This window comes from Sinocyclocheilus rhinocerous, unplaced genomic scaffold (assembly GCF_001515625.1).
Source record: "Sinocyclocheilus rhinocerous isolate Xijiao unplaced genomic scaffold, SAMN03320098_v1.1 scaffold3519, whole genome shotgun sequence".
In the NCBI taxonomy this organism is placed as follows: domain Eukaryota; kingdom Metazoa; phylum Chordata; class Actinopteri; order Cypriniformes; family Cyprinidae; genus Sinocyclocheilus; species Sinocyclocheilus rhinocerous.
The window spans coordinates 91,979-105,040 of record NW_015641496.1 but is presented as its reverse complement, the minus strand read 5'-3'; the positions used below and the strand labels follow the sequence as shown (position 1 = coordinate 105,040).

At 34.4% G+C, this 13,062-nt stretch overlaps 1 protein-coding gene across 1 annotated transcript; it reads left to right on the top strand.

Annotated features, from left to right (window-relative positions):
- The first annotated feature begins 3,291 nt into the window (after nt 1–3,291).
- On the top strand, nt 3,292–8,481 carry spcs2 (signal peptidase complex subunit 2). The gene is made up of 4 exons (XM_016571841.1): nt 3,292–3,399; nt 4,674–4,834; nt 4,955–5,089; nt 7,345–8,481. Exons 1-4 carry the CDS (start codon nt 3,361–3,363, stop codon nt 7,529–7,531), a joined length of 522 nt encoding a protein of 173 aa, XP_016427327.1. The 5' UTR covers nt 3,292–3,360; the 3' UTR covers nt 7,532–8,481.
- The last annotated feature ends 4,581 nt before the right edge of the window (nt 8,482–13,062 follow it).

Below are 13,062 nucleotides of genomic sequence, written 5' to 3'. Positions count from 1 at the left end.
GTTTACAACTACACTGCCTCAGCATGATTATGACCACTTTTGTTTTACTAAGAGTTTCATATTGAATCTAGGGGGTAATCTATTAGACTGTGGCTGTCAAATGCGGCTTTTTACCGAGCTCAACGGCTCTGGCCCGAGCAGATATAAACAAAACGCTATTGGCTATTTTAAAAAGGGGACGGGGCTGCTCAATATGTCCTGCCCTCTCTTCCTGTTTCAGTTGAAATTACGTCACCACATAGAATAATGCTGTGTGTATCAAGGCACTTCAGGGGACCTTTTAAGGCAGATTCTTCTCATTCATTTGGTTATCTGGCTATTTATATGGCATCTGAAAACAGTAATTGACTATTGTACTTAACTCCAATAGCAATTTAGTTACATCAGGGCAATAATTGATTGGTGAAGTTGACCATTACGTTTTTTTTGGCCGTGAAGATTGGTATCGCCCTGTACAGTAATATCTGTGGTTAAGGAGTGTGCGTTGATGTAGGCTATTTACAAAATAGACGAAGGAAAATAAACATCAAAGAAGGTGGCAAGTAGTATACCATATAAAATCCATTGAAGATCATAGATAACTGTTTATTCCTGTGCCTGCTAGCACCCCTTGTGGCAGCGATGAGAATTGCAGGCAGTACACATTTTGTTACACACTTCGTGTAAAATCAAACTTGAGTAGCAAGAGTTTGCATTTGCATATTTGTGTAGAGTATGTTTTAAGCTTAACTGTGCTAATGTTTTACACCTATTAAATAAAATATCTATAAAGTGTTTTTTAAAACGCTAAAAGGCATTGTGTAACAGTGTTGACATAAGTTAATATTTCTAAAGAAATCTGATTGTTTTATGTCTTTTTTTTTTATTATTATTTAAAACCTACTTTTTTCGTTTTCTATTTTAAATGTTTTGACACTCTCCAAACTAATCTGCATTTGGACACTTCTTCAAAAGATATAACACCACAACGACAACATCAACAACAAAAAAAATCTAGAATGCTCACACAAGCAAAACAAGTATGAGAATTTGCTTTAAGACATCGGTTTTCTGTCATTGTATTTTTTGTAGTTTATCCATATTTCAGTTTTAGCTTGATGTTCACACTACTCTTAAGGGCTACTTTCATTTCAGAACTTTATCTATTACGCTTTGATTACTAGAGAGATCTATTTTGTGACTTGTGTCTGCCAAGAAAGCTTTAATGTTACTTTTGCTGAAAAATGACACATTCAGTTGGACCACATGTAAATTCACATACATTTAATCCTGTCTACCTTTGATCTTGATTTTTTTTATTTTTTTTATTACAAACAGATTCATTTCTATACTGTATACTTATTTGTAATGTGCCAGCATGTCTGATTTCTGCAAATTGGGCAATCTTTCCTTTGTGGGTTTTTTTTTCTTTTTTTATGTAGGTAATTTAAGTTATATACAATTCTGTAGGCTACCAGATGTACTATTGGAGAAGATAAAATAGATTTTTATGCATTGCTGTACTATTTTGGAAATATGACTTGCCTATATTGATACTGATGCAAAGATGTTAATAGGAACTGTTTCTGATGGGCTTTCAAAGCGCTTGGATTGTCTTCCATTGTTGAAAGTTATTGCTGGATTTGAAAGAGAATGTTGCATATGTTTGGATTCTGTGGAGAAGTAAAGCACACATTATATTTATTTGAACAGTACTTTGTAATGTCATCTTTTAAATATTGCATTTTAAAAAACAGGATTTTCTTGTTTCAGTCAACAAAACACTATGATCATTATAACTGACTTGACGGGAATGAAATAATGTAGCATTCATTCAGAATTTACAAAAGTTTATGCCTTTTGTGTTTTCAAAAGTATTTAAAGATTTTTGTTTTGTTTTTATTACACAACTTATTAGATGCTCAGGAGGGTTTTATATATATATCATTATAACTGACTTGACGGGAATGAAATAATGTAGCATTCATTCAGAATTTACAAAAGTTTATGCCTTTTGTGTTTTCAAAAGTATTTAAAGATTTTTTTTTGTTTTTATTACACAACTTATTAGATGCTCAGGAGGGTTTTATATATATTTTTTTTTCTGTATTTAAGTATACATGTCTTACTCCCTTATGACAGACATTTAGTCTTTTCTAAAGGTATTCATTGTCTTTTTTTTTTCATTTGATACGTTTGCCAATCATTCTTTTCATATTTTGTCATGTTTACCTTGAAGGAATTCATTGAATAAAATCAAGATTAAAAAAAAATCTAATTAATAAAGGAAGATAAAAGTTAAATGTGAACTAGAGGTCTTGGACTTTATTTCAAATATACCTCTGCATATATAGCTCTGCAAAGAAAGGTGCTAAATGTAGGCTACCTGAATGAAATAACTCTATAGGTATATTATCTTGGTGGAAACCCTGGATCAGCGTGGGATTGGTGACTGTGGGTCCCTGGGGACTCAAAAAGTGAAACAGATTTATATCTCTTGGGCAGGTTTTGAAATTTTTTTTTTTTTTTAAGTTTTACCAAATAAATTCTTAGGTTAGCCTAGGCCAAAATCAAAATATTTTGTTCTGATAGAGCATTGTGGTCTGGAACAAGAAAATCAGGGTTCCGTCCATAGACAAAAAAAAAAACAAAAAAAACTTTCATCACTGTCTTCATCACTTTAAAATTTAACGTGGATGTTGATGTACAGTTCTTCATTTCAAGTGACTTGGACTGGCATCTCAGATTAAAATTACCCTTTAACAAAAGGAGGCTTATTTACATGAACTAATAGAATCAGTGTGATCCTGGAGCACAAAAGCAGTCTTAAGTCGCTGGGGTATATTTGTAGCAATAACCAAAAATACATTGTATGAGTCAAAATTATCAATTTTTCTTTTATGCCAACAATCATTAGGAAATTAATCATGTTCCATATGATTATGAAGATATTTTTTAAATTTCCTACCGTAAATATATCAAAACTTAATTTTTGATTAGTAATATGCATTGTTAAGAACTTCATTTGGACAACTTTAAAGGTGATTTTCTGAATACTTTGATTTTTTTGCACCCTCAGAGTCCAGATTTTCAAATAGTTGTATCTCGGCCAAATAGTGTCCTATCTTCACAAAATTCGGAAAATTGACCTTTATGACTGGTTTTGTGGTCCAGGGTCACAAATATGAGATATTTCTTCAAAAGGTTGTCGTTTTTACCGCAGAGGGATAAACGTCATCGCGTCTAGCCAATCAAAGAGCTCGTCCTTGCCACTGTATCCCGCAAGGCGCTCTGTTTCAGATCGATTTCTATTGGACGGTTTTTGTGTGATTTTAACCAATCACACTCACCCAGGTCACAGCAAATGAACAGGAAGAAAAGATGGCGGCGAGGAACGGAAAGAATGGTCTACTGGAAAAAGTAAGAAATCTTTATTGTATGCCGCATTTTTAGAGATACGTTTATATTTGCGCAGCCATCCTTAGAGCCCAACAGAAATGTATTATTATTATATATATATATATTTCATCTTTTGCACTCGTTACTCGGATTGTTGATGCGACCGTCGCCTCTTGTTTGCGTGTCAGAGGCCAAAACGTAAACTTGTACAAATGGATGCACGTTATTCATTGTGCATTTGTATATTATTAAATGAGCATGTATATTAAAACCATTTGATGTCGTTTACATGTGTAGATACAGAAGATTACACAACACTGCACACAAGTTTTGAGTCGTGCTCATCATTAGTATCATCTTCTGCGTGAAGACGCAAGCATATGGTGTTAGAAACAAGGAAGCTGATGTCAAATATGGCTTTATTTGCAGTTGAGACATGCACATATTTCCATTTGTCTTTCATTTCCTCTACTCAAAATGTATATTAAAATGCGCAAGACTTTTTGCACTGTGACTAACTTACTGTATATGTGATTCTCTGTCAGAAGCGGGTTTATCATATTTTAAATAAAACACTTCGTGTATTTAAATGCACAAGCTCTTAAACCCTTTTAGGATAAAATTCCAAGGGAACAAATTCAGTAACCCATCTGACGGTTACCAACCATATAATTTAAAGCACGTGATGATGATTTCCTGCTGATTGCAGAACCGGCTTTACTAACAAATTGCGCATGACAATCACATTCGATTAATCGTGCAGCCCTCATTATAATGCATCTATTTTATCAAAAATATGGTAAAAACAGTAATATTGTGAAATTATTAAACATATTTTTTGAGACATTACTCCAGTCTTCAGTGTCACATGATCCTTCAGAGATATATTATATTATATATAAATCCGGTGCATCCCTAATTCTGATCTCACCTGTATGTGGGTTAGGGCTGTCAAAATGGCTGAAAAACTCAATTTGAATTTTGTGATTAACAACGCAGCAGCGCCGCATCTACTGGCTTCAACTGGATAGGCTAACAAAAACATTAAAATGCAACCACACTTACATCGTCATCGCATCTCGTGCGCCACTGATAAGGCTGCCTCCTTAACGCACACCTAAAATGTGGATTTTTATTTTAAATTCGAAGAATATTCGAAATTCGAAAAAAAATTTGACAGCCCTAATGTGGGTGGATATATTTATCATGTGCTTTATTCGCATATTTTTGATTTTTGTAGTAAACTTGTGCATTAGATGAGTTTTAAGTTGATCACCTTTCTGTTTCAACCATAGGTTCTGATTGAAAAATATGGCTACATTGAAACCTTCAACTTAGTCGATGGACGTCTGTTCATTTGCACGGTCTCCTGCCTTTTCGCCGTTGTTGCTTTAATTTGGGATTACCTGCACCCATTCCCAGAGTCCAAGCCTGTACTGGCCTGCTGTGTCATTTCATATCCTTCACTGAGCAAACTCCAAACAGAATGGAGATGACAATTCGCATTGGAGGTTTGACAGTGTAAATGAATATAAACTTAGCACTGCTTCAGTTCTTATCCTTAACAGATCCGCACATACTTCATAATGATGGGGATTTTGACCCTCTACACCTCTTACAAAGAGAAGAACATCTTCCTCGTGGCCATGCAGAAGGACCCAGCTGGCATGGACCCAGATCACACCTGGCAGCTCTCCTCTAGCCTAAAAAGGTGATTTTTTTTTTTTTTCATTTGTTTTTCTCCTTTAGTTTATTAAAGGGTTAGTTCACCCAAAAATGAAAATTCTGTCACTTATTACTCACCCTTATGTCTTTCCACACCCGTAAGACCTTCGTTCATCTTTGGAACACAAATGTGACCCTGGACCACAAAACCAGTCTTAAGTCGCTGGGGTATATTTGTAGCAATAGCCAAAAATACATTGTATGGGTCAAAATTATCGAATTTTCTTTTATGCCACAAATCATTAGGATATTAAGTAAAGATCATGTTCCATGAAGATATTTTGTAAATGTCCTACTGTAAATATATCAAAACTTAATTTGTGATTAGTAATATGCATTGCTAATAACTTCATTTGGACAGCTTTAAAGGCAATTTTCTCAGTATTTTGATTCCACCCTCAGATTCCAGATTTTCAAATAGTTGTATCTCGGCCAACTATTGTCCTATCATAACAAACCATACATCAATGGAAAGCTTATTTATTCAGCTTTCAGATGATGTACAAAGATTGACACTGGTTTATGACTCTTTTTTTGGTCCAGGGTCACAAATTAAGATATTTTTGATGAATCCGAGAGCTTTCTGACCCTCCATAGACCGCAATACAACTGCAGTGTTCCCAGTCCCAGAAACGTAGCAAGGACATCGGTAAAATAGTCCATGTGACATCAGTGGTTCAACCGTAATTTTACGAACCTACGAGAATGCTTTTTTCTGTGCAAAGAAAAGAAAAATAACTTTATTCAACAATTCTTCTCCTCCTCATCCCATCTGCAGCGGTGCGCCGCCATTGTGGAGAGAGTATCAGGACGCACGCACTTGCTTCCGCTTCATGTAAACGACACATGCGCGTGTTGACGCATGTGCGTTACGTAAGCAGCAGCACCATGCGCATGCATTGTTTACATGAAGCGGAAGCTTATACTGTCTTTATGTTGTTTCTACATTAATTTGAAGATTGAATGTGAAATTATTGCAATATAGAAGTACATTTAAAAACATTAATGTTAGATGGAATTAATCGCAAATTTGTGATTTTAATTAGTTTTTTTTTTTTAATCGATTGACAGCACTAGTAATTAATAAATTCTTAGCAATAGTTTGCCATCTTTGAATTTTTTTAATTACAATACAATTACTTTTGCTCTTAAACACAGTTTTATTTGATTGAATAAAAAAAGATATAAAAGTAATTCCATTAGGGCTGTCACTAAAGTTTATTTTGGTAATCGAGTAATTGGTCGATAATTAGGATGATTAATATAATTATATATATTTTTTGTAGTAATACAAATAGACCCAAGTGAAAAATGGCCTTGAAATTACTTATAATATATATATATATATATATATATAATGAGAACAAAACTGTTAAAATACATAATGTATTATAAACAATAGAGCTAACTTACATTATGCATTATAACAAATGCCTGCAGAGGGCGCCAACGGCCTGAGAACTGTCTTTACACTTTACTGCGCAATCTAAACCTTTGTTTAATATTGGCCAAACATCATTTAATTCAAATGCCCACTTAATCCTTAATATTTTAAACCAATTTCTTTGCGACAGGAAAGCTACATCCACTGTAATTTCTTGAATATGTGTGGACAACAAAACGTGTAAACTCAGAGTGAGGGTTGAAACTTGCGTTTCGTGGATTCTCAGAATGTGCCACTTCTGGTATTTTGCCGCTTACTCGGCATGGGCAAAATGAAATTGAGCATTTAAAAAAAAAATCAAATACTCGAATAGAATCAAGGAATCTTTGCAGCCCTAAATTCCATACAAAAATAGTTCCAAAAACGTTGGAGCAAAACTGTTACGTATCGTACTTGAATTTATTTGACTCAATAATTCAATGAACCGTTCATAAAAAGGAATTTGCTTTGTTTCTTAATGAATCAAACGTTTTGAACAAATTGTTTGAATGAATGATTCAATGAGTCAGTCATTAAGACAGGATTGTGCTGCCACCTACTGGCAGGCCTAATCCATGGTGCCAACATTAAAACACACTCACAATATTGCCTAAAAGCATCAAAAATATCAAGATTTTATTTTTTGTCAGTATTGCACAGCACTAGGTGGTAGAACAAACCCCTAAGCATAAATGTTAGTTACTGCACCTTAGTTACTGCATAGCAATGCCATTCTTCAGAGAGAGAGAGAGAAAAAAAAACATACTGATGTGCAATTTTTCTAAATTGGTTGCAACTAACGGACTTGTTTCCATTAGGTTTGATGACCAGTATACGTTAAGAATTTGTTTCACTGATGGGAAAACCAAGCAGTCGAGGGAGATGGAGTTTACGAGGTCAGTCGGGGTGTTCTTCGACGAGGATGGGACGCTGGTGATGGACCAATATGAGAAATCTATCTCAAAGCTTCATGACACACTGGCCACAGACAAGAAGACAAAGTAACGTTTGACGGCACCGGCCTTCAGCGACCCAGCACACACAGTAACGGTGGCTTTAGTGGGACAAAACACAGATGTTATTCATCTAGTGAGTGTTATCAGAGTTCAGCTCACAGCTGTAACATTACATAAGGTCAACAGTGTTTTTTTTATTGCTTCTGTTAAAGAAATGGTCCAGTTTTTTTTGTTTTGTTAACCTTTTTTTTATTAATGCAACTTCAGTTTGGTGCTTCAATTTAATGCTCTTATTAAAAATCCAGACATTTCTACAACAAGCATAGATAAGAAAAACAATGTTCTACAATATAATTCGATTTTAGTTCAATTTAAAGGATCACTTTAAAGAAATAGTTCACCCTACAATTAAAATTTGGTCTATATGTTTTTTTGTTTTATTCCTCGTAATCAAGAACAGTTCCCATAAAGTTTTTATTTTGTCCCGAGCCTTATTAAATGTGTCTTTTCAATCTGCACATTTTTTGTCTGTTCTGAAGTTTACTTGTTTAGGCTTTGAGTGACAATGACAAGCAAAAAAGGGACTTTGTCCATCTGTTGTGTTGTCCCTTTGCCGCTTTGATACTTTTATGTTCGGCCATTTAAGCTTAAACCAGGGATAATCGTTTTATGTTCCTTTTTTTGAGCATTGGATCAGTTTTGACCTGTTTTCACACTCAGGAGTGAATGGACCTTAAATTCCTGGTTTTCTTTTGGTGTTCTGTCAACAAAAATGTTCAAGTAGATTATCTATAATTTATTTGGAAAGAACAGTACATCTGGATGCAGTTTGTTTCTCTGTATTGTGAAATATTAGGCTTGCTGAATTCAACAAAGGATTCCTAGCATTTTTGTCTAATGATATTCAGCTTTAGCTACCCATATTGTATGTGCCTGTTATCAAACAAGAAAAAATTACAAAATAAAGTAAGGCATTTTTACATTTCTGTTCTGATGTCAATATTGTATTTTAGTAACTTTTTCCAGATCTGATTTGTTGTTGTTGTTTTGGTTTTTTTGGCCACTCATTTTCCAGTCAAAAATTCATATTCCAATTGAATATTTACATGACAGGATTATTACTGTATTAGTCATAATTATAAAAAAAAAAAAATAGGAATACACCATGTAAATGGTTTCAACGTTTAGTTTAAGCCACTGTTTTTTTTTTTTTAAAGTTACAGTAACATTACACTGCAAAGGTGGCACAGTAGCGCTTTTTAAGTGGCATTTTGGGTGTTTACACAGTATTTCATGCTGCTCGGAGGTGAAATGAATGTATTTACCCGGGCTTAAAGTTCTTGCAGTTCTTAAAAATAGTATTGAAATATTGTCTCGTTCTAGTGAACCAAGTGTCACACCCCTAGTGTCGATAAGCGGTGATATAGCTCATAATTTTCCAAGTGTATGATATAGCTTTCATTCTTCAGGTCAACCATATATTAATAAAAAAAAAATCAGTTTGAATAAGGAAAGCGATAACTTCGCCATAGTATCCTTTCAAATGTTAAAGTTGCCACAGTCTTTGCATGTGCTGCCCCCCCCCAACACACACTTTTTTTCAAAAATAGTTACATTACATTACAATTTTAAAATCAACTGTAAGGTTTGCATGTTAGTTTACATAACGTATAACAACTTTAAGTGAGGTGCAAAAAAATGATATCTGAAAAACACTAGTAGTATTTTTAGCATGGGCCTTGTATACTCTGAAAGTGAGTCTGTGGCCTAGACATTATTGTGACGGAAGAGCCCGTGTAAACAGATCTGTGGGGGTTTGTTCCATTGTGCTTCTAACACGCTGACCGACTAGCATATGCATTATGCACAGATGGAATGACATTTGGCCCCATCCAAAAAAAGTGGATCTGTGAATGTGATCCTGCACGTGCCTCTAAAACACTGCAAACAATACACCACATTAATTACACTCCACCTTTGGACTAGGTGGAAATATATTTTATTTATATTTTAAATCTGAATATGACCGATTTCAAAGTCCCACGCATTTACATAATACACATTAGGCTACGTTTTAAATGAAATAGTCAGGCGAATAGGTTACCTTTCGAGATTTTTTTTTTTCAGCTGGTCATAATTTTTAAATGGCTTAACATAACATGAGGGCCTATGGAAGCCCATTTCTGCCAATGAATAAAAAAATTAAAAAAGATAATTGCGACTTTTTATCTTGCAATTGAGAATTTACATCTCGCAGTTCTGACAGAATTGTGCGATATAAACTCATAATTGTGAGTTACAAAGTCAGAATTGCAAGATATCAACTAGCAGGTCTGATTTATTTCCTCAGAATTTAGAGATTATGTATCGCAATTCAGACTTCATGCACGCAGTTAAAAAAAGAAAGAAAATATCATAATTGTAAGCTATTTTTCATCAGAATTGGACTTGCGATTCTAACTCGCAGTTGCAAGCCTTTATCTCACAATTCTGAGAAAAGAAGTCAGAGTTGCGGAATATATTCACGCAATTGTGATAAAGTCAGAATTGCGAGATATTTAATTGCAATATATAAATTCGCAATTCCAAGTTCATATCTCGCACTTCTGACATTATAACTTACAATTTTGAGAAAAAGTTGCACATATATTTTATTACACAACTGACATTCTGAAGAAAAACGGTATATCTTTAATAGTTAATTTTTATTTAATTGAAATACCAAAAAAATACAACACAAAGCATTCAGCAATCCAGCTGCTTCATGACCGAACTGTTAAAAGACATTAAACTTGCATTTGCTCTCTATGTGTTGGATGGGATTGTTTGCTAGCTGTTACTAGATAGGCCTATGTAGGTCAGTGAACTCTGTTGCTCAATGCAGGTCATACCCTGAAAACCAAAGCTGAGCAGCTTTCTCCATTAATCCAATTAGAGCAAATACCAAACACTCTACTGCACGTATACAGTGACCAGTCGAATAATAGACAATAGATCAATCTATTTTGAGTGCATATTGGCTGATCCTTTTGACAATCAAAATGTGTATCTTATTAGCTGTAAATTTTGCTGTGTTTGTCTTATATCAGGTGATGGTTTAACTTGAGGTGGTGACAGAAGAGTGCAAACGTTTGGTGACATTTTGCAGCAGAAATCATTCTTGAGGTGCGGTCACATTTACTGTTTTGCGGACGAAATCCAGTCCGAATCTCTGCAGGATCAGGAGTTTTGCATGAGAGCGAAAACATTCGCGAAGCAGATTTCACTCTTGTGAATTAACGCGATTTCGCCTTAGTTACCAACAGAAAACTGCTTGTTTTGAAAGTGGCTTCATATATCTCTACATTATTGACAATAGACCATTCTGCACGCAAAATTTGGCTAATGTGACCACACCTTTATGCTGACATTCGTAAATCAACACAGCATTTCTAATGTTCTGTGAAAGAAGAGGTTTGGCACGCCAGGAGCTTCTTCATAAAGGTTAAAATCGCAAAGCACAGCACCTAAAAAAGAATAAATATATTGAGAAATATAAAGTTTAGAATGAAATATTAAATTGAGAAGAAAAACATTTTGTTAAGATTTACTTTTATGCAGGGAGATTTACGTTTACATTTTAATTATTTATTTTTGTTGACATAGTCTTCCATTGTAAGTAGTGCTGTCAAACGATTAATCGCAATGAATCACATCCAAAATAAAAGTTTTTGTTCACATAATATATGTGTGTGTGTACTGTGTATATTTATTATGTACGTATATAAATGCAAACACATGCATGTATATATTTAAGAAAAAATATGTTTATATAATAAATATATTTATATATAATATACATTATATGAATATAAAAATATACATGAAAATATTTTCAAAATATATGCTGTATGTGTGCGCTTTTATATATATACATAATAAATATACACAGTACACACATATATTATGTAAACGAAAACTTTTATTATGTATGCGATTAATCGCGATTAATCGTTTGACAGCACTAATTGTAAGTGAATTTATGCAACAATTTTGTACAAAAATAATTGTATAATGTAATTCACAGCATGCAATAACCATCAAAACAATACAAAACAAAATCTAAGCAATGACGTCCACTGAAGAACGTTTGAGTACCTGTATCTTCGGGGGCAACCATGGTAGCCAATCATGTACTCCTGCGCGTAGCAGTGCTTCCTGCACAGCCCTCGATATCCACAAGTCCAGCCCTGCACATCTATGTCATCAGCTTTCAGGAAAAGTTCAAACTGAGTTAAAACATGAGCAAAGCCACAATCCATATTGTCCAGCAGTCATAACTGTAGTGTTTGCCAGCAAGTCGTATCAACAAATGCACATCACATTTCTTTGAATAATAGATCAAGACTTGTATTGTATTGTTTACATGCAGCTGTACCTTCACCCGCTGTCAGCAGCAGCAGAGTTACAATAATCAGTCCCAGTGCCCTCATGTTGGAGCTCATAGCATCTCTGGCCAGACGGCTGACGGCTGTGTCTCACATTTATATCGTACAGCAGCTCTGCTGGAGGGGAGGGAGTGTGGCTGTGGGCCCAGTCAATGCTACTGTAAATAACATAGTTTTCATTCCACTGATGAATATGTGTCTGTATTTTCTGTCTAATCACAGCATGTTTTGAAAAGAACCTGGTTTACCCATAACGTAAAGCTTGTCTGTTGTTTCCTAACTCGTTATGCCCGTTGAATATGCATGCAAAGAAATAAATAATATTCGTATTAAATATAAAAACTGCTTTTATTGGTTTATAATAATCGGATCTTAAGTGTGATATTGTAAAAAATTTATATTTGAAAAACTTTAGCCTTCAAAGGTATAATAGGCTGCTTATGTCATGCACGTCAGTTTAGTGATGTAACGCTGCATTGTGGTTGCAAATTTTTCTTTCAGTACTATATACACATGAGCTGTTAATCTAGATGGTAAATTTTGCCTGTGCAAGTATAATTGTTTTAGGAAGTATTTTATACCTACCTCAATCACAATATTACACAAAAGTACAAATGGTAAAATTAATATATTTCTAGAGACAAATGCTACATTTAGAACTACATTTGTTACTATAATTGATGGATGTGGATTAATTGGTTATAATGGTTTATTTATTGGATTTGTAACAGAATTCCATTCTTTCTACTTAATATGTATATCTTTATATCACTTAATATATTGCATTGTTTTGTACAAGTTATGGGACATTTTATGCTAAGACCTGATCAGAATCACTGCTGATAGGAATATCATTGTTAATCTAAAAAAAGTAGACTGCACCATTATGTTTAGAATGACCTAATTTCACACTCATATGTGTGTGTTCCTGCAGTGGAAACTCATTGATAAACAGGTAGTTGTGCAACTGCGTATACAGCCAGGAATGCTGTCAGCAAAAATGCACTATTCAGGACCCACTGCAGCTGCAACAGCAGCTCACATGCAATACCTTGTGACCAGGACTCACACACACACACACACACACACACACACGTTTACTTAGCTATCTAAATGGGGACATTCCATAGGCGTAATGGTTTTTATACTGTAC